General features: G+C 44.6%; 1 protein-coding gene across 2 annotated transcripts in view; it reads left to right on the forward strand.

The window, feature by feature from the left end:
* The first annotated feature begins 5930 nt into the window (after positions 1-5930).
* Positions 5931-20248, forward strand: part of BEAN1 (brain expressed associated with NEDD4 1) — a 54830-nt gene continuing 40512 nt past the window's right edge. Inside the window, exons 1-2 of one of the 2 annotated variants that reach the window (XM_021534733.2) lie at positions 5931-5998; positions 7686-7760. In XM_021534733.2, the coding sequence (XP_021390408.1) occupies positions 5968-5998; positions 7686-7760 (106 nt within the window). In that variant the 5' untranslated portion in view covers positions 5931-5967. Of the gene's footprint in view, positions 6029-7685; positions 7761-20248 lie in introns of both variants that reach the window. The other variant, XM_021534734.2, reaches the window with a different exon arrangement.

A 20248-nucleotide genomic window follows, 5' to 3' on the forward strand; every position in this document is an offset into this window, starting at 1 on the left:
TTTTTCTTTTTATGTTTCATGTAAAATCTGGCTGTATTTGCACCATTCCCTGTGCAAGTTCTTTTCTGTCACTGGTTTCTGCATCTCATGGCAGTTCCTCTGGGGCAGGAGCCTTCCCAGGGCCTTATTCTACCTTCCTTTTTGCCAGCCCAATGCTATTTAAACCAAGCTGGGGTTGCACGAGGGTTTCATGAGCCCTAAGGCTCCATCCCATGCATTTTGATCTCCAGCCTGCATCTCTTCCTTACTACCATGAAAAGGTTCACTCTTCCAGTGAGGAACTTTGCACCTCTGCTTATTTATAAATTTTTTACCACCTTCAGAGTCTCTGCAGATTCACAAACACGTCATAAATAAACTAGTAATAAAATTGAGAGATACTGACTTGTACTTTCATTGGTAAAACACCAACTATGAATTATGGGGTTTGTACTTCAAGGTGAATGAAGTAATTTTTGTTGGTACACAATGGTGTCAGAGAGATAAAATCAATGTTGGGTCACAATTACAATTTGGGCTGCTGCCAGGCTGCCTTTTTCTCACTTGTGCTTTTGGTTTAGGTGAACAAAGGCATGTCTGGATTCTCATTCCTGCCTGTACTAACAGCACTTCAGGGCTGTCCTCTGCCCTCTATCCAAAGCCTCTTTTATAAACCTTTCTGAGAGTAGATGATGAATACTTCAGTGTAAAAAATAATACCTAAATCCTAAAATTGCTAACCTTTATGAGGGTTACACTGACCAGCAATCTTTTAAATAGTCAGTAGAATACTCTGCGATGTGGAGCTTCCTTTAATTTCTCTTTTCTTTGCTCCTTCCTCTGACATCTGATGCACACACCGAGTTCTGCCAATACAGGACATGGACTCTGCACCAAAAATCAGATTTTAAGCCTGGTATCCCCCCCATGGATACCCCTTACCTTAGGAACAGGTATATGCATGTTTCATGGGATACAGGTGGATGTGATCATCCAAACGTAGGATTTCCAGCACCAAGTGCAACATCCATGTCAAAGGGTGGACCTACAACATACAGAAGGGTTTTAACTATTCTGACATGCAGATTTACTATTATTGCTGGTCGTAGTGGTGTTACCTAATTTTAAGTGTTGGGTATGACAAAATTCAGTATTTATTTCCATATATTTCAGTATATTTATAGTTCTGTATCTCCAGGGACACATATGTTACTATTTGTTAGTAATCTTTTGGCCATCCTGAATTCTGAAAGTGTCATTAGCCTTTATAACAAATTCATTCAAGGACCCATGGAAATAAACACAGACTCTACATTCACTGTCTGATACTCTAAGGTTTTTGAAAGGTCAACACAAAATAAATTGTATAATTAGATAGAAATTTAATTAAGGAGTCAGAGAATGAGAAGGAAAGGAACGCTGAAAAGAAATTTTCCATTCTATATCCTTAAAAAATTGGCATTAGGAAGATTGAATGCTTTTATGGGAAATATTGGATTTTCAGTAACAATCTTGGACCAAATTATTTCTTACCATATATGCAGATAATCAAAAATAATGCACAGCAGGCACTGACAGAATAACTCACAGACCTCAAAGGTCTGCAAGCAGGTGAATAAATAAGAAATTAAATCTGGCCACAGAGCCCAAGAGCACCTTTTGTTCCTGAGAATAAGAGAGCAAGTTAAAAATCAGAAAAATAGCCTCTGAGAATTTGGGCATGACATAAAATTCCTACAGAATCCTTTCCTGCCATGGCAGTTATAGAAAGAGAGCCTCTTCATTCCAGGTTTCATTCCTTTACATGGCAGGTAAAAGAACAGGACTTCTGCCTTTGGGTCTTCAAGCTGCTGTGAAATATTTATTACTGATATGCTTCATCTGTATTAATAATTTAAAATTATTTTTCCTCTTGGCAGATTTTATGCCTAAAGAACAAAAACACTTGATTTAAAATCTATAAAATATTATTCAAAATAAATTTACCTGTCCTACAAATGCCAGCTGAAAAATGTCCTGCAGTAAATTTATATCTTTAAAATTCCACTCTTTTCATTAAAAAAGCTTTCAGCATGAAATTCCTTTGTTAGTAATTCTACAATAAGTCCAAACTCAGAAAATATTTAAAACCTGGAAAACATCTGTTTGAGTTTTTTCAGAAGATTTGAAAACTTTTCCTTCAGAGGACTCTTTTTATTGCATTTCAGAACCCAGGAAGCTCTGAAAGCATGAGGTGCTTCCCACCAAACTCCAGAGCCTCTTCCCCGACCCCTTTTGCTCTCAGCAGCAGGCACAGTTTTACTCAATTGGCTCCACCACACCGTGGAGACTCCAGCAAGGAATTCCCTGAGCCCAGGGCCTGGTGTAATCAGCTTTTCCAGCGGTGCCAGAGCACTGGGAATGCTCAGCCTGGTGTAATCAGCTTTTCCAGCAGTGCCAGAGCACTGGGAATGCTCAGCCTGGTGTAATCAGCTTTTCCAGCAGTGCCAGAGCGCTGGGAATGCTCAGCCTGGTGTAATCAGCTTTTCCAGCAGTGCCAGAGCACTGGGAATGCTCAGCCTGGTGTAATCAGCTTTTCCAGCAGTGCCAGAGCACTGGGAATGCTCAGCCTGGTGTAATCAGCTTTTCCAGCAGTGCCAGAGTGCTGGGAATGCTCAGCCTGGTGTAATCAGCTTTTCCAGCAGTGCCAGAGCACTGGGAATGCTCAGCCTGGTGTAATCAGCTTTTCCAGCAGTGCCAGAGCACTGGGAATGCTCAGCCTGGTGTAATCAGCTTTTCCAGCAGTGCCAGAGCACTGGGAATGCCCAGCACAGGGCAGGATGAGCCAGCCCAAGGGCAGAAAGCTCTGCAGACTCTACAGCAGTGAGGAAATTTCACTGCTCCCAGATTTTCCATGCAGGAAAGACTTTCCTGTTCCCATAATCGATTGTGCTCATTTCTGAAGCATTTTATCTATGACGCATTGTATAATCAACCTGACATTTATTTCATTACCACCTTTTCCACAAAGCAAAAAAGGATGTGGTGAACGGTATCCCCCAAATGTCTCGCTATGAATACATAAAAATTCTCAGTCAAAAGTGATCTCATTATAGCAAGAAAATTTATTTTGCCTTACAAAAATTGGCTACCAGGCTGCAGCTCCCACTCAGCCCCAGAGATCCCAAAGCAAACCCCAGGAGATGGGAAGCTGAGCCGAGGTCTGTCAGTGCACTGACAGCAGCTTTATAATGAAGTCCCTTGACTGGAGAAAATGTAAAATCATCTAAGAATAGAATTATCTATCTGTGGTTATTTTCCTTATCAGTAAATTGGGCAACAGCCACTATGGACAGCAACTCTGTGCAGCTCCATCCATAAGGAATACCATTCCAGAATTTAACCTAAATGTGCTTGGGCTCTCAGTCAGTCACATTCCCCATTTCTGTAGACTGGGGAGGAGAGGCATGAGAATGCCATAAGATGGCAGAATTCAGAAACCACTCGGGTTCACATAGACACTGCCTTGGTCTCTCCTGCTCTGTGATGTCCCAAGAAGGACAAACTAACCCACATCAATAGACACTGCCTTGGTCTCTCCTGCTCTGTGATGTCCCAAGAAGGACAAACTAACCCAAAGTCAATAGATTGGAGCAGCAGGAATACTGAATTATTTTTATTTTTGTTCCAGCTCTCCCAAATACTATCCATAAGCAAACTCCTGCGTGGTAAATCATTTATTTGTGGCGAGTTTTCTTTAATACAAATGTGTTTTACCAAAACAGAAAAGCAGATGCTACCAGAAGAAACAACTAATGATGTAAACTACCCACAGTATCCCCATGACACAACACAGCACTGCTGCACTGGCTGTGCAAATCCGAGTCTAGCCCGAGTCCCACTCCACAGCCAGGTTCCACTCAGCTGCACAGCTGAAGGAGCGAAACCGGGAAGTCTAAACGCTGAAAAACACACAAGAAAAAGGGTAAAAATCTACCCCATTTCCATATGCATGTGATGCAGATTCGGATATCAGTGGGGTGAGCAAAGCCCACAGCATTCCAGTCCGTTGCAGCTGGGCACAGGGAGTACTGCTGGCTCCAGAGGCTTCTGCCAGCTGCGGGATGCTCCTGCAGGCTCTGATGGATCCTGTCGGGCACTGTGTTGTCTGACCCAGAAACAAATGCTCTCTGTCTCAGAAGCAGTTGCAACTCCTACTGCAGCAAAAGGACAACACTCTCACAGGAAGGACTCTAAGTCCAAGCTGAGAGGTTTCTTCAGAACTGCAAACACTGAGCAATTCTCCTGCATCCAAAGTCAGTTACTAAGGCACTTTCCACAATTTGTGAGCTTTTTTAATTGTCTGAGAATGGATATCTCAGTCAAACTTAAGACCCTAAGTATGTCAGGACTAAACTTAATACTGATCCTGTGAGTAAATGTGAGGTGCCATTGAACAAAGATGTCATAATCAAAATTCGCAGAATTACTAAACATTAGGAATTCTCGAACTTTAAAGTGGAGAAAATATTTTCAAATCCTTAAGTGCAGTGTTATACACATACATGATTCTTGACAGGCAGAACGAGGCCAAGGGGCACATAACCAAAATTCAATACACAGAAAATCAGATTTTCTTATGTGTGTACAGATTCACACCTTCATGCCATAACCAAACAACAAAGAACCCCTAACAGGAAGCCATGCAGCTTCCATTTATTGAAATTATAAATGAGTGGTCTTTCAAGGAGTCAGACTTTCTGAGGGGTTGAAGAAATATATTACAAGGTAACTTCTGCAGCAGCATTCTAAGGGATTCTAAGGGTACCAAGGTACCGTAGTTTTGGCAACAGGTGCATGTTTCTGTGATCCATAAGGAAACACACCTGTAAATACCCACAAACCCTCATTTCAATTGCCTTAGATTCCCTTAATGCTCACCTGGATTTAAGAAGAAAAGAAAATGAAAAAAAAAAGATGATCAGTGACAGCAGGAAACTTTTTACTGGGGAGTCCACATGTTTTACATCTACCCCAAACTTCACTACAGCCTTGCATCCATCACTGCTAAACCATGGAGAAGCTGAACAGCCTTAATACTGACAGCGAAGCCGTTCTGATTTGAGAACTTGTTCTCCAGGCTACAAAACCACCCAAGGATAGGGAAGCAATGCCCGCACAGCCGTGGAGCTCCAGCTCCATGCCCTACAAACAGGCTCAGTGGGACCATTCTGCAATGAACTGCAGAGCACATGAGTGTGGGTGACAGAAGTGCCAGCGGAACTTGGGTCATAAAACCCCCAAACTGCTGAGGGGATATTCAGGAAAGGGACCTCACTTCACACATTCCTTACCTAAAAAGCTAATGATCCTTCTCCTAGAGGTAAACAATCAGTTACGAAAGCTCATAATCTTTAAGACCTGCTGTTCCCTCTGTATCCAGCACTAGGGCATTTATCAAGCGCAGTGAGAAACCTGCCCAAGACCCCTGGTAACAAGTAGATGTTACTACTATAAAAAGTGGGTTTAGCTCTCAGTCGGACGACATGACTACATCCTCCTCCTAGCCTCCATCCAGCCGCACGGAACTATATCCTCCGCGCTGTCGGATAATCCCGTCCATCCCCGTGGGTTTACTCCAGGCAGTCCCTCCCTTCCAGCCCAAGCGCTGCGCTGGACTCGGCTCTCCGGAGGCGCTACCCGCCTACAGCTCCGCAAGCAGGCAGCGAATCCCCGCGGCAGCCCCGGCGCCGCCGCTCGCCGCGGCCGCGGGGGGATGAGCGGCGGGGTCAGCCCCGGCGGCCGCGGGCCCCCCCGCGCTGCCCGCGGCATGTGCGGCCCTGCCCGCGGGGCGGGGGTCACCCGGCCCCGGCCCCGGCCCCGGCCCCGGCCCCCGGCCCCCGGCCCCCGGCCCGGGCCCGCCGGCTCCCGCCCGGCCGCGCTCCGGCCCCGCGCACGGCAGGAGGCGGCGGGGCCCCGCCGGCCCCCGGGGAGCCGCGCCGGGGGCGGATGGAGACAGCGGGCACGGCGGCGGGCTGGGGTAAGGCGGGGCAGGGCGGCATGGGGAAAGGTACGGGCTGAGCCGGGATGGGGAAGGGCAGCAGCCGGGGGAAGGTACGGGCTGAGCCGGGATGGGGAAGGGCGGCAGCCGGGGGAAGGTACGGGCTGAGCCGGGATGGGGAAGGGCGGCAGCCGGGGAAAGGTACGGGCTGAGCCGGGATGGGGAAGGGCGGCAGCCGGGAGAAGGTACGGGCTGAGCCGGGATGGGGAAGGGCGGCAGCCGGGGGAAGGTACGGGCTGAGCCGGGATGGGGAAGGGCGGCAGCCGGGGGAAGGTACGGGCTGAGCCGGGATGGGGAAGGGCGGCAGCCGGGGGAAGGTACGGGCTGAGCCGGGATGGGGAAGGGCAGCAGCCGGGGAAAGGTACGGGCTGAGCCGGGATGGGGAAGGGCGGCAGCCGGGGGAAGGTACGGGCTGAGCCGGGATGGGGAAGGGCGGCAGCCGGGGGAAGGTACGGGCTGAGCCGGGATGGGGAACGCAGGGGCTGGAGCTGAACCGGGCTGAGGGGAGGCAGGGGCCGAAGCGGGCTGGGGAGAGTCAGGGCTGAGATGGGGAAAGGCAGAGCCTGAACCGAGCGGGGAAAGGCAAGAGCTGAGCCGAGCCGGGGTAAGGAGGGAACCGAGCTGGGGAAAGGCGTGAGCCGTGCCGGGGTACAGGGCAGGGGCCGAGCCGAGCCGGGGTAAAGCAGGAGCCGTTCGGGCGGGGCAGGCTCTGAGGGGCGATCCCGTTCGGCCGGGGCAGGCTCAGAGGGCCGGTCCCGTTCGGGCGGGGCAGGCTCCGAGGGCCGGTCCCGTTCGCCCGGGGCAGGCTCCGAGGGCCGGTCCCGTTCGCCCGGGGCAGGCTCCGAGGGCCGGTCCCGTTCGGCCGGGGCAGGCTCCGAGGGCCGGTCCCGTTCGGCCGGGGCAGGCTCCGAGGGCCCGCGGGAGCCCGTGGGTTGCAGCCCAGCCGCGGTGCGGGGATCCCACAGCCCACAGGACCCTGCCCGAATCTTCCCGCGGGCCGGGCCGGGCAGGGCTGCGCCGAGCCCCCGAGCCGCACTCCGTGAGACAGCGAGCGACCCTCGGCAATCAGGCTGAAAATCCGTCTGTATTAGCAAACCAGCTCATCTTCTAAGAAATCTAAAGATTTGGTTATTTAGGACGCGTTTTACTTGTATGTATTTTGTTGCCTGTAAATATAAATCTTTGAAGAGCGAGTTATAAATATTAAAGCCTAAGTGCATAGGGGGAGTATGTGTATCAGATTTTAGACTAAATTTATTCCAACCCAGTTTGGCATACACATGCCCGATGCATTCAAGCTGCACTTGCACAAATCAGGGAAGTTGTTTGGTTTTACAGTGGTAGGTGCCTGTTTCAAAGACTGGTGAATGACTTAACAATAATTAACATATTTATATAACACTTTGTTGTTTATACTTGGGGCTTGGAATCTGAGAGGTATTCATACCATTTCCTGAACAGGAGGAATTCCTGGAAGTATGAAGCAATGGCTTGTTTGGCATTTTCCCCTCCATTCAAGCTGCATCTGTGTGTGCACTCTGGGTCTGAGATGTGCAATCCTGCCCAGAGAGAGCAGCTGAACCTTAACATGCCTTCAGCTGATATCTGGTACCAAACAAAACCAAACTGCTATTAAGGACCTTTCTCTTCATTTTTCCTTTTTTAGTTATTTTCTTCCATCTTCCTCTCACCTCTGGAAGCTCCATCAATATTGGGATAGGCAGCAATTATTCCAATCTCCGTAAGTAATCTCTCTTTTTTTTTTTTTTTTTCTGCATTATTGGCATGCTTTGCAATCGTGTACAGCTGCAGGAATATTATATTTAAAGTTCTCTAACAGCTAAACATCAATCCAGAAAAAAGCAAATAGCTTCCTGACTGAGCAAAAACAGAGTTAACAAAAATGTCCTTAACCTTGTCATCTTTAGGCAGACCAAACTCACAGAAATTACAGAATTGTCTAAAATAAAGGGCCATACAATTTAGTATCAGGTACAAGTACTTCAATATGTTATTAAAAAAAAATCCTTCTTCCTGCATTTTCTCCTACAACAGCAAGCTAGCAAATTGACAAATGGAGCACACTGACATCAGTCAAAATTTATATTATTTTGGCACTCACTAGTGAAAAAAATGTGGCTGAAAATTACTTCCAGTCATTGAAATAAAACAATTCCTGACGTTTGACTTCCTTCTACTCTCCTTTCTATGACTGTCTTTTGTAGTCATTACATGAAGGTTTTTTGAAAAGGAAATACAGCATAATAGGAGCCAATTATCCTCATGTCACTGGTCCTATTTTGGCAGAAAACCACGTGCACGCAGGGAAGCAGGGCAGTATGTCTAGTGTCTTGGATGGAAGAATGCAAAATGAGAAAAATACACAGCAATTAAACCCACCAAGAGCCCTCTTGGAGCAAGGGCTGCAGCTCAAGAAAAGCTGTGCTGGAATGTTATAATGTGACTTTGTAACACTGTTCATGCCCATCATGGCTGAGAAATCATACAACTAAAGGTGCAGTTTAAGAAGTTCCCTTAATTTACTTTAGAACATACATGGAGGAACACAAAGTCTGACAGCTACACTCACTCACAAACTAGAAATCATACCCATTTTAATGTTTGCTGTCACAACTTATCATGACAGCAAACTTGGAGAAATTGTTCATAGAGTCAGAACCAGCTTCTGGCCACAGTAGGGATTTTTAGGATCTATCCCTAAGATAACTTTGGTAAGTGAGAGCAGAGTTTGGTTGGTAAAGGTGAAGACAGTGCAGCACCAGTAAATGCCAAGTGCTGTCTTTCAGATTGTCTGGTAACCCCTTAACTCTTCCAAAAAGTACATTAAAGCTAGGCTGAAGAGCAACTGCAAAATCAGTAGCCACTGCCTAGGAGATGGCCAAATGGCATCACCCAAATCACAGAAAATACATAATAGCAGTACAAAAATGTGGACATTGGTATAGCTGCATTGGCAGTCTCCTCATTTGTTAATGAGTTGCCTGTGGGCTTGGCTAGAAAATCCCTGTGCTGTGCTGGTGTTGTTACAGGTCAATATTGCAAAAAGAATGCTGAGAAGAAATATTGGGTTTACATAATGACATAATGCACAAAGTGATGTTTCCCAGCACTTCATTGCAGGACAGCTTTGTATTGCATTGGCTTTAGATCAGCAGAGTTCTGTACTAGGACAATTGCAGCAGCCAGTTCAGAGGAGTGTGAAGATAGCTTTCATTTCCACACAGGTGCCTACAAAATTAAGTGGTTTAGACCTTGGTTTTCCTTCGGCCTTAACTGAGTCGAGCTCAGCCAGGCCTGACACTCTGGCCCTCTCCCCTTTAATTCCTGTAATGCCTAGGCTCTGAAATGTTCCACTGACAGGAAGAGATAATATTAACACATCACCAGGTGGGCATTAGCTAGAAATGAACCCATGGCTCATGGGGTGCTTTTACAACAAATGTGGAGAGACCAGAGTTATCCCAGGCTGTTTGGAGGTGCCACAGGAAGGAGACTCCACAGTGGCCTCTACAGAACTCCTGTAGGCCAGGTACCAGATCTGTTTGCTGCCCAAACACTGAGAATTTCCTAAGCAAGGGCAAAGGCCCAGGAGCAGGACTGCAGCTCTGCCCATACAGAGACAGCTGTGCCTTGAGAATCCTGCTCTAGTCCAGGGCAAAGGGGAAAAGTGACCTGAGCGAAGTCCAGGCAAGAGAATACTCAGGGATGGAGCCCAGTGACTTCAATGACACAGGGCCAAGGTGGGCTGGCAGGGTCAGCCTTTCACAGAACTTCCTACTCAGAAGTAGAATTTGTTTTGACATTCTTGCTTGAGATGTTTCTTTCTGAGAGAAACACTGGATTTTCTTTGCAAAGTGTTTCTAGGTTTTGGTCAGCTGTGTTTGGATGGTTGGTTGGTTTTCAGAATAAAAAGTCAGATTTATCTCTAGAAAATAATGACAATTAATATAAATTATTAATCGGCAGTCACAAACCTCAGTCAGTGTTTCAAATGCTTAAATGAAGGGGTCCAAAAGCTGTCAGGGAAATAAAAAGGCAGAAAAATGCTTCTATGCAAACTGCCTTCCCTTTCTGCATGTGCCTGCCTCCTCCACCTCCTTCCCACCACTTCTGAGATTTATCTCTGAGGAAATTGGTTGTAGACACAAGTAAAAGCAAACAAACCAATTGATTATTCAATCAATTATGCAGATTGCCAATACATATGTGGTATTATAAAAAGATAGTTATTTCCAGCTATTTAGTGTCTCTATATATTCAAATGTTAAGTATTTATGGTAGTCCAAATCACCTACATCCCTGCTTTTATATCTAAGAGCACAAGGAATGTCCAGAGATACATAAAACATTCATTTACAGGCATGAATGACAAAAACCGAAGCTTAAAATATACAAACAGCATTTTCATATCCAGCACTAAGATTCCTGTCTTAGAATCTTTACAGTCTACAGACTTGTCCTAACTAAACAGAATTTTCTCACCAAATCAAGAAGGAGCAGAAGCATTCCTACTGTGGCTGTCTGTGCACAAAAACCCACCTAAGACAGGCCCAAGGGACACTTCCCAGAAGGGAAAAGTGCAGAAAATCCTCATCCTGGAATTAGTAGAGCCACCTTGGAGGCTGTCCCTCAGCATCTGGCTCAGGGACAGCAGATGAGCACAGCTGGCTGACAGCTGTGCTGCCACTGACTCCAGCACTGAGAGCTGCACCCTGAGACCCTAGTAAAAGGATGAATAAACTCCTACTCATTAGCAAGGAAATCTTTATGCACACAGCAAGAATAAAATGCCCTCTCCACTGCTGGAACTCACCCTAGGTCGGGAGTGGCTCCGTGTGGTGGAAAAATCTCTCCTCCAACCTCTGCTTTCAAAAAAAAGTTCAGAAGTCTTCTGTTGTTCTGTCTCAAGGCAGTTTATTGCAAGTTATCTAAAAGATTTTCTTATTGAGCTGCTGTGGTTTGCTCAGCAGCTCAGGCAGAGGCACACACACACCCTGACATCCTCTCTGACTCCCGACTGCTTCTCTCCCCGCCCAGGGCTGCTGCTCTCTTTTATATGGTACATTACGTGTTACATGTTCACAGTTTTTCCCCAATGCCTATTACCTATATTAAATGGTGCTTTTCTACTCTAAACCAATCTGTGAGTGCCAACATCACCAAGAACATGGAGGTAAGGAAGAAGAAAGAGGGAGCAGGACAGGCCCAGATCCCTCCATCTTAAAACCTCTGACCCCCATGTACAAAACCAAAACCCCCCTGTACAGCACTCAAAAATTCTTCCCTCTACTTTGTGACTACTTCTACTATAAAATCTAAAGTTTTGTGACTTCTTGTTCTTCCTGCAAGGTTGGTAAATCATTCCATGGCTCAAATCCAAAATCCCAGCTGTTTGCAGCTGCCTGCCAGGGTCTCAAATGCTTCTGACCTGGGCCCGGAACCTCCAAAAATGTCTGAGGGACATTTTGAGTTCCGACACTCCACTGCTGAAGGCTTGGGACTCTGCAGCTCTTGATGGCAAATCCTGTCTTTTTTCCAGTTTAGTGCAGTTGTCTGAGGCACAAACACAATTCCCAATGGCTGGAAGAACAACATTGGCAGGAGCGTAACTGCACATCCCCAAGCATAGAGCCCAGTGCCTCAGTCCAAACCAGGGAAGAGACTGGGTGATTTGGGGTCTCTGCAAGCACCTTCAGGAGTTCTCCTGTCTGTCCCAGATTTGAGACATGCAGAAAGACAGGAGATTGTTTCCAGCTTTGGTGGGAACTGCTGGCCTGGGGAGGTACATGATGCCAGGAGTTTGAGAGCCTGACAGATGTGCAGCCAGACTTGTGCACAGCACATCAGGACATCCCCTTGCACTTGTGGGATGCCTTAAGAAGAAGTGTCAGTGATCAAAGCACCAACATGCACCACTCATTGTTAAAAATGCCAGATACCACATAGGTCTGTGGTGCCAGACAGTAAGGGACATGCACTGCAGTAGTCCCCTCTTTTAAGTGTACAGCAAAATTTAACCCCCAGAATAATCTGCTCTTTCTTCTTTCATTCTATTTCTTCTCCAAGTGTGGATGTTTTCCTGAAGCTGGTGACAAGGTTCCCATCTCCTTCTCCTTAAGGGCATACCCCACATCTCCCTACAGTTTTCCACATTGCACTTCATGTTTTAATGACTCCAGCTGGGCAGGAGGGAAGGATGCTCAAATACCCCCAGAACCACACCTTGGAATCCTTTGTTCCTCTCATCTACTAAGTAATAGCCAGCATCTTTCTGCCATCCATTTACTTTATGATGGCTTGGAATCACCTGTTACATGAAGAATAATTCCTTCACCTTTTTAGTGGAATCTGCACTGGGAAGGGATCCATTTCTTTCCAAGCCTGACAGTTTCTCATCCTCCTGTATGAGGATGTAGGCTGACAACTCCAATTCAATCATTTCCATTGTACCTACTGACTTAATGCTTTCATTGCAAGCACCTTCTCCCAGCTCACACTTCTCCACTCAAAATAAAGGATTAGGAAATAATAGATGCATAGTTCCCATGCACCTGCACTGCAAACATGCAGAGCCTAGTCCAAACTAGCTCTCTAGCAAATAAATAAAATGATGCTTCAGTTTTTGGAAGGGATCTCATCAAGCTGCTGCAAGCAGCCCTATCAAGAGGGCTCTTCTCACAGGGGATGTTTCGTTTAGATCCTGTTTGAGCTGTATGTTTAGGCACATACCCAGATACCTTTATGCAGAGCATCTCTCCAGGAGAGATGCACTCCTCTGTAAAGCTTCCTTACAGTCTCTGTCCTCAGATGTTTGGCCTCCAGCTCAGAGCTGGCAGAAGCAATTCAGCTGGCTTCAACAGCATTTATGCAAACAGGGATTTTAGCTCCAAGACTTAATACATTTCTTGATGGAACTTCCTGAAATACGCCTGACTTTTTTTTTTTTTTTTAATTACATTATATGACATAGGGAAGCCTACAGTCCTCAAGAACCTGTGTGAAGATAATTCCCTAAAGGACATGGCAGCTAAAGCACCATGACCTCTGTCTACTCATAATGCAAACACTTCTTCTATGACACTTTGTTTCTGTGGGCTCTTTAATTCTAAGTTTTTTTATCTTTTAATTGAGCTTTTAGTTGCAAGCATGTTAATCACTCTGTCTCCATCTTTAAAATTAGGATTTGTCTTTCAGCAATTGTTTTTTTTTTTTTCCTTCATTGACAAGTAATCTGTATTAGCTTTATGGTTTAAGAGAAGCAGCTCTGAAAGCATCTGATCTTTACAGGTTTTCAGCATCCCAGCTTTATTTTGATTTAGCTGCAAAATTGCTACAAGATTACTTCTACTTTAAAGCCCCAGCTAAAACTGAAGCATAATGGCCTTGTCCTTTCAGGTGACAGATACCTAGAAAACACAAAAGGTGGGAGGAGGAAGAAAAGGCTGCTGGAAAAGTCAATTGCTTTAAATTATACAGGAGCTTAAGGAGAAAGCCTGGCTCTCCTGGCTACTGGGTTGGTGTCTGTCCATTCCCTGGCACTGACTCTTGCTAACAAGAGAGGAATTCTCTCAATTCTGTTTCCACTTACTGAGGACCTGTAATGATTTTTGTGGTTAGATGACAAATGCAGGGGAGTCTCCATTCCAGTGGGGAAGGCATTTCTACAGCAAGACCTCAGGATTTCAAGAGATGAGCTTTACAAAAGAGGTCCAAGATCCTCTGGGGAGAGTAATTGTGAGCTCTTTAGTCCCAGCTGGAAGACCAGTTCTTACTAGGACCCCCTCATACTGAATTTTGCTTCTAATCTACACTTTAACGTCTCTTCTTACTAACAGAAATTAGTATTTTGGTTATTTCCAAGCTAAACTACTGAGGTACAAATGACTGTTTTCACTCTCCAAACATACCCAGCACATAAGGCCCAAAAAATGGGAAAAAAGTAGCAGCTTCGTTAAAGAAGTTGGTCACAGAAAGACCAGAGTTTCTAGCAGCTTCGTTAAAGAAGTTGGTCACAGAAAGACCAGAGTTTCTAGAAATTTGCAAACCAGGTTTCCTTGTTGTCACCTCAATGTACTGCCTTGAAACTTGCTCCAAGGGCAGTGGTTATACAGGGAACCACAGAACCCTCACTCCCTGGGCAGCAGAGAAAGGGTAAAGCCTGCTGCCTTGACCAGACAGTAAAAGCTCTGAGAGGTAAATTAACTGGGGGTTATTTTGTTTTATTTTATTGTATTTTATTGCATTTTAATTTTTATTTAAAGACAAATTGCTGCTTTATTGCAGTAACCATGTTGACAAGTAGCCCAACAATATCTAGTCACTGGATATTTCAATTCCAGCTCTGCCTCAGAAATACATCCAGAGAGAGATATGAATCCAAAGTGGTTTCTGGTTTGGCCTAGAACTTCGTGCTAAGGGAGGAACATACACTCTGCAAAGAGGAGCAAAAAGGAGGAGCTATTTAGGGTGATTTTTGTGCATCATTTGAAGAGTACATCAAACTGCACTAATGATCACTCCCCTCACAGTAAACACATTTGTGGAATCAGATGTTCCTTTAGAAAGAATGTGGGACATTCAATAGACTGAAAACAGACATTCAGTAGACTGAAAACAGTTCTAATGCATCCTGCTGGGTGCTCTGGCTGAACAGCACATCTCTGAGCAGCAGTCTCAACCAGAAATGCCCAGGTGTTTAGGGAGAGCACAAAATCAGAATATCATCAATACTTTTTAACTACACAGACAATTTAATAAAAAACTTTCCTTTTAGAACAGCACAATCCTAAACGGAAACATGAGTGAAAACTGCACCTTTGCCACTTGATCCTATTAATCAGTCTGAAAGATATCAGAAAACCTGATAGATAGCTAAAAATAAAAAAAAATCCCTTAATTCAGAGCTTTATTTATGTGCTTCTGCTTTAAAAAACAAACAAGCAAACACATTTCAACTGAATTAAGCAAGTTGTAAATTGGAAATTTTCCTAAAGTTGGAGACATAAGATCTGCAACTCTTCAGGAGAGTGTAGCATCTGTAGAGGTAAAAAGAAGAACTGTTCCCCAGATTTTCAAGTTATGATTCCCAAATACAGCCAAGGACAACATGGTAAAATGCAGGGATAAAGGTGGCATCAAGGTACTGTAGTAGTACAGAAATTACATCCTGTGTCTGTGCTCTGGTTTAAGGTTATTGTACTTTTCTTTAGTTGCCATCAATGCAAAAATATTGAGGAAGTGGTGGGCACAAGAAATTGCCAGAGATGTGAATTGTCTTCCTTATAGAAACCTGTGTTTGGCACAGGTTTCTGTGTCATGCTCCTCTAGATCATAGATACAGAGCACTAAATGGCAACCCAATATGGGCCATGAGTGGTTCATTCATTATCATTCACAGAAATTACCACTTCTGCAGAGATACAATTCAGGGGACATGGGCTAAAAAAATTACTGACACAGGAAAATTAGCTGCAAACCTTTTATTACTGTATTTTAATATTGATGCAGATTAGTTTTCAACCTGTGGGTCAATTTTTGCATCACATCTATGTAATACTGCCCCTTAGCCTAAATTTGACGTGGCCATTTTGATGTTCCTAAGTTAGCAGTTTCCATTGCTAAATCCATCAGACGTTGGCTGATTTAGAATCCACACCCTGCACCCCATTGCATGGCCCTTTCTGATGGGAGCAGGTGAAGAATCAGAAAGGGCTCCTCTGAGACAGGCTTCTTAGCTCCCTGTCATCTGTAGGAAAAACAGGTTTCAAATCAATTTTAGTTTTAAAACATGCTTTGAAGACATAATATCCTTTGGCAGCATGTACTGAGACAGAAGGATCACCTTGGGAAGTAATGCATTTTTCAACCAGTGAAACAATCAGTCTTGAAAGAATTTTCATTGCAAAGAACTGAAAGCTCATTATTTGTTCAGTCAGTTTCTGATGCCTCTGTTCCTGCCTGCTGGCTGTGCCTCACTCTCTTCCTCAAAAGAATGCTGACATATTTTAGTCTTCATAATTTTGGGGATTGTTTTACAGCTCCCTTTGAGAACAGATGGGGCATTTGTATCATCTGGATTCACAGAACACATAATTTGCACTTGCTACAGCTGGGATAGGTTTGCACACCCATTATTTAACCATCATTGTACCCCACTGCTTCTCAGTCCAAAGGAAATTGGATCTGCCCATGTAATGTTTTACAGTTTACAATCTGAATGGTTCTCCCTGAGGCTAATAAAACATCACAAAACATCACTGTGGGTTTCTGGTGCTCTCATAAAGGCCAGATCCCAAAGTGACTTGCCCAGTTCCACAACAGTTGGCAACACACAGCATTACCTCATGGGACATGAGGTGTTTGGATTAGAGTGGCCTTAAAGTGGAGCCAGTGAAGTGGTGAAAGGTAAAACAGGAATTTTATGTTGTAGGAACTGTAGAGAACTTTCATATGTCCAAAAAGTGGTGACATCACAGCCAGTGGCAGAGGAGAACTGTTCTGAACTGGTAAAAACAGGCACAGTGAAGATATAAAAGGGTGTAAACTGAAGCAATTTCATAGAGGTTTAAAATTATTAGGGCAGCTTGGAACTACGTTAGGAATTAAACAGATTTGTGGAAGATATCACCAATTACTTACATATGACAATTAATATGAAAATTATTACCAGGACCAATTATGCCAATAAATTTCCTAACAGATTATTTTTTCCCTTTGCATCATTTTTCTGTTTGACATTTGCAATGACTATTAAATCAGTCCAATACCAATAAAAGTTGTTCCCATTTACACAAGGACTACCCTTGGCACCATTAAGTATTATTGCTTAGCTGCTGCTTCTCTCATTTTATTAACTCTAAAGAAAAAAACAAAACCAACAAAGCAACAAAAAAATAACACCCTTAAAAAAGCCCACAAACAAGCAAAACAACCCATGCCCAGACAGGAACTCCCACAACATTAATTGCTGGGAATTCCATGCGATTTTACCTGGAGTTGTCTGAGATCCTGCCAGAAATGCAGAGGCTGTTTGGGAGGTGCAGCACGATGTTCTGGAGGTACACAGTGATCCTGGGAGGTGGCAGAGCTGCCAGGTGCCCAGGCTGAGACTGGCTGTGGCAGTGTGGCAGTCCTGGTGATGTTTATGAACTGGGGACACTGCCACCTTCATCTGGAGCAGCTGTGCAGGAGGGGAGATCAGGAGCAATTACTAAAACTGCAGGATTGTGCAGCTGCAAAGGGTGACAAAAGGTTCCAAATTAAAAATACTGGAGAGGTAACAAAGCTCATGTAGCAGCCGTGCCTGTGCTCTGCTGGGTGCCAGCCTGCACTCCTGAGCCTGTGTGCTCCAGAGCTCATGCTCTTCAAGCTGGGCCTGAACCTTTGTTTGCCTCTGGAATGTTTTAGATTGCTCCCATGAAGTGGCCTGGGTACAACCTGAATTCATAAGACTTTGCTGAAAAGTAAAGCTGATTTCCAAAGAATCTTTCTGCACAAACTTACTTATCTTCCTCACCAAACTTAAAAATATTTAATTTGGTCATTAATTAACTATTTTCTGTCTGGTTTACTTCTCTTTTTCTTTATTAGAAGACTCTACATGTGTCAGTGCACACTCAGATGCACTTGTCAGACAATTATTTGCTTTTTTGTACCATCCAAACAAGACGACTTCCAAGCTCTTCTGGTAAAATGGGAAAAAATTATAAAATAATATATTCTTTGAATAATGTAGGAAGTTTTTACCTCTTTTTTTCCTGAAGAATTTTCCGACTTCCTGATCTCCATAGTTTTGTTTGTTCCTTATAGTATGTTAATAGATTTGTAACCTAAGAAACTGGAACATATTTACATGACCAGTTATTTTTTCAGTTATTTGCTCAGTGGTTTAGATGGTTCAGTGGGACACTGAAATTCCATGGGAATTTCACTGAAATTCCATTTTGTAAGTGTAAAACACAGAAGAAAGCCCTGTATACTTCCTTTCACAGAGATGCCCCAATTCCCATTAAACTGTATCTCATGCAGCTGCTGTTTGAATGTTGATGGACATGAAAAGCCAAACTGCTGCTGCTGCAGGCAAACCTTTTTACTTTTGGACTGGGAAACGGTGGCCCTGCTCAGATGTTACAAGTGACACCAGTCCCACCCACACTCCCATTTCTCATGCAAATATATTTTGTACAGGTGCATATTAGCATGACCTGAAACTGCTTTTCTGGCTGTTACCATCTCTCCTTTGAGAGAAGGAAATGTCTATTCATTGCTGTCTGTGAGCATAAAGATAAAAGGAACCCCAGTGCACTGTCAAAGGACAAGAGAAAATTGCTTTTTTCCCTCTCTCTAGGCAGAGAGGAGTGATTCGGTTCTCTACTCAGCCCCCCAAAATCAAGAGTAACCCTGGAACACATCTTCAATCATTTAACTGAGAGGCCAGTAAAACATTTGGCTTCAGGCAGAGCTGCAGACCCTGCTGGGTAGTATTTCATGTTTCTGCAAACCAACCCTAAGTTTATGTCTCCATAAATTCACCCAAGGCTTTATTAAGAGTATTAAAAAAAGTCCTTCCCCACTCTGTCACACTCAGTTCCTACCCTTAATTTTCAAACTGGAAAGGGACCATGACAGAGTTATACTTACAGCTAAGGAGGTCTTAATCCAGTCCTTCAGGTGCATAGACAATAACAGATCTCTTTTTTTTCCCATTTAACCATTTTGTGCGTTCAACTGGGACAAAGATGCATTGTTTTGGTTGGGGTTTCTGGCAGCCAGAAGGCTCAGAGGCACTGCAGCCTTGTGACTTCCCTGGTGTGCTTCACCTGGACCTCATCTGGCTCAAACCCACGGAAAATGCCCAGAACAACAGGACAGGAAGGGTTTGGTTCAGTCTGAGACCCTTTTCAGGTCTGACAAAGCAGAGAGAGCTGTCATCCAGCTGGGCCCTTCGAAAGCAGCAAGATTGACTTTCAGAAGGAATTGCTTGTTACACAATCATCTATTGTTTCTCCTCCTTTCAGATGAACTGAGCCTTCTGCTGAGTAAAAATGAGCCCCACTGTGGTGACAGACTGCCTCTTCCACTGGCTGTGCTGTCACTAGAAAGGGACCTGGCAGAGTCCATGTGTCCTTGAAACTCTGCTCAAGGGAGCTACCCTTCGCTTTCCTGAATCGGGCCCCCCCATTCTGTGAATGTGAATCCATCTGCTCACCAACTCAGTGTCTGCAGCAATAGGCTTCTCTAAACAATAGGTTTCATCTGGTTTTGCTCTTGCAAGGACACGAATATTTAGAGGCTTGTTTATTCTTCTGTCTAAATAATTTGTAGTGAATGCTGAGTTCAAGGACCATGTGTGGTTCAGGCAGCAGTGGGAATGGAAGTTGTGGTCAAGCTCAGAGTACATTAAGCTAATGTATTATGAAAGCTACTGCCCTGAAATGCCAGTTGAGGAGGGAGAAAGAAGAAAAAAAGCCTAAGAAAGGCAGTTTCCATTGCCAGAAACAATTAGGCACTGGCAGCTCTGCAGAGCACAGGCTGCTGGCTAGGGCCTCTGCATTTGGAAGTGGATTGTGAATAACCAAACCACCTCACAGCTGATTCAAGTGATGCTTGGCCAGGGGAGAGGGCAGAATTACTGTCAGGTCAGAGATATTCGGTGTATTTAAAGGAGTCATGGGATACTTTTGATACAGAGTGCAGACAGTTTTAGCCATTTGTTTTAAAACCAGATTTGTTGCAAAGGAGTTGAAGGAGGTGTTGAAAGATCTCTGATGAACACAAGGGTGCTGCAGTCTCAGCAGCTGCTGTTTACAAGCAAACTTGGAGATACAACCACCTCAGCTTCTTCAGTTTCTGCCTTGTTATGTTTACACATTAATGTCAAGCTACAGTTTTAACACTGAACCCTTCCTTTTAGCCTACCCACTTTGTGACTAACAACATCAAAGAGACAAACTGCTTTTAGGCCTCTGTTCTGCACTCAAATAGCATTGATCACATGCTGTCACTAATCACTTGTGGATTTCAGTTACCATGACTTTTACACAGAAGAGCTTGGCCTCAATTGTGCAGAAGGACCAGAGGTTACAATGGCAGAGTGACCTGTAAAGACACTTCAGATGAAAGTAATCCAAAAAATGAGATTTCAGGGTGAGCCTAGTACCCCCCATCCTCGAATGGGCATGAGATACATGGAAGAAAAATGCAAAGTAA

The sequence above is a fragment of the Lonchura striata genome, chromosome 13 (assembly GCF_046129695.1).
Source record: "Lonchura striata isolate bLonStr1 chromosome 13, bLonStr1.mat, whole genome shotgun sequence".
Classification (NCBI taxonomy): Eukaryota; Metazoa; Chordata; class Aves; order Passeriformes; family Estrildidae; genus Lonchura; species Lonchura striata.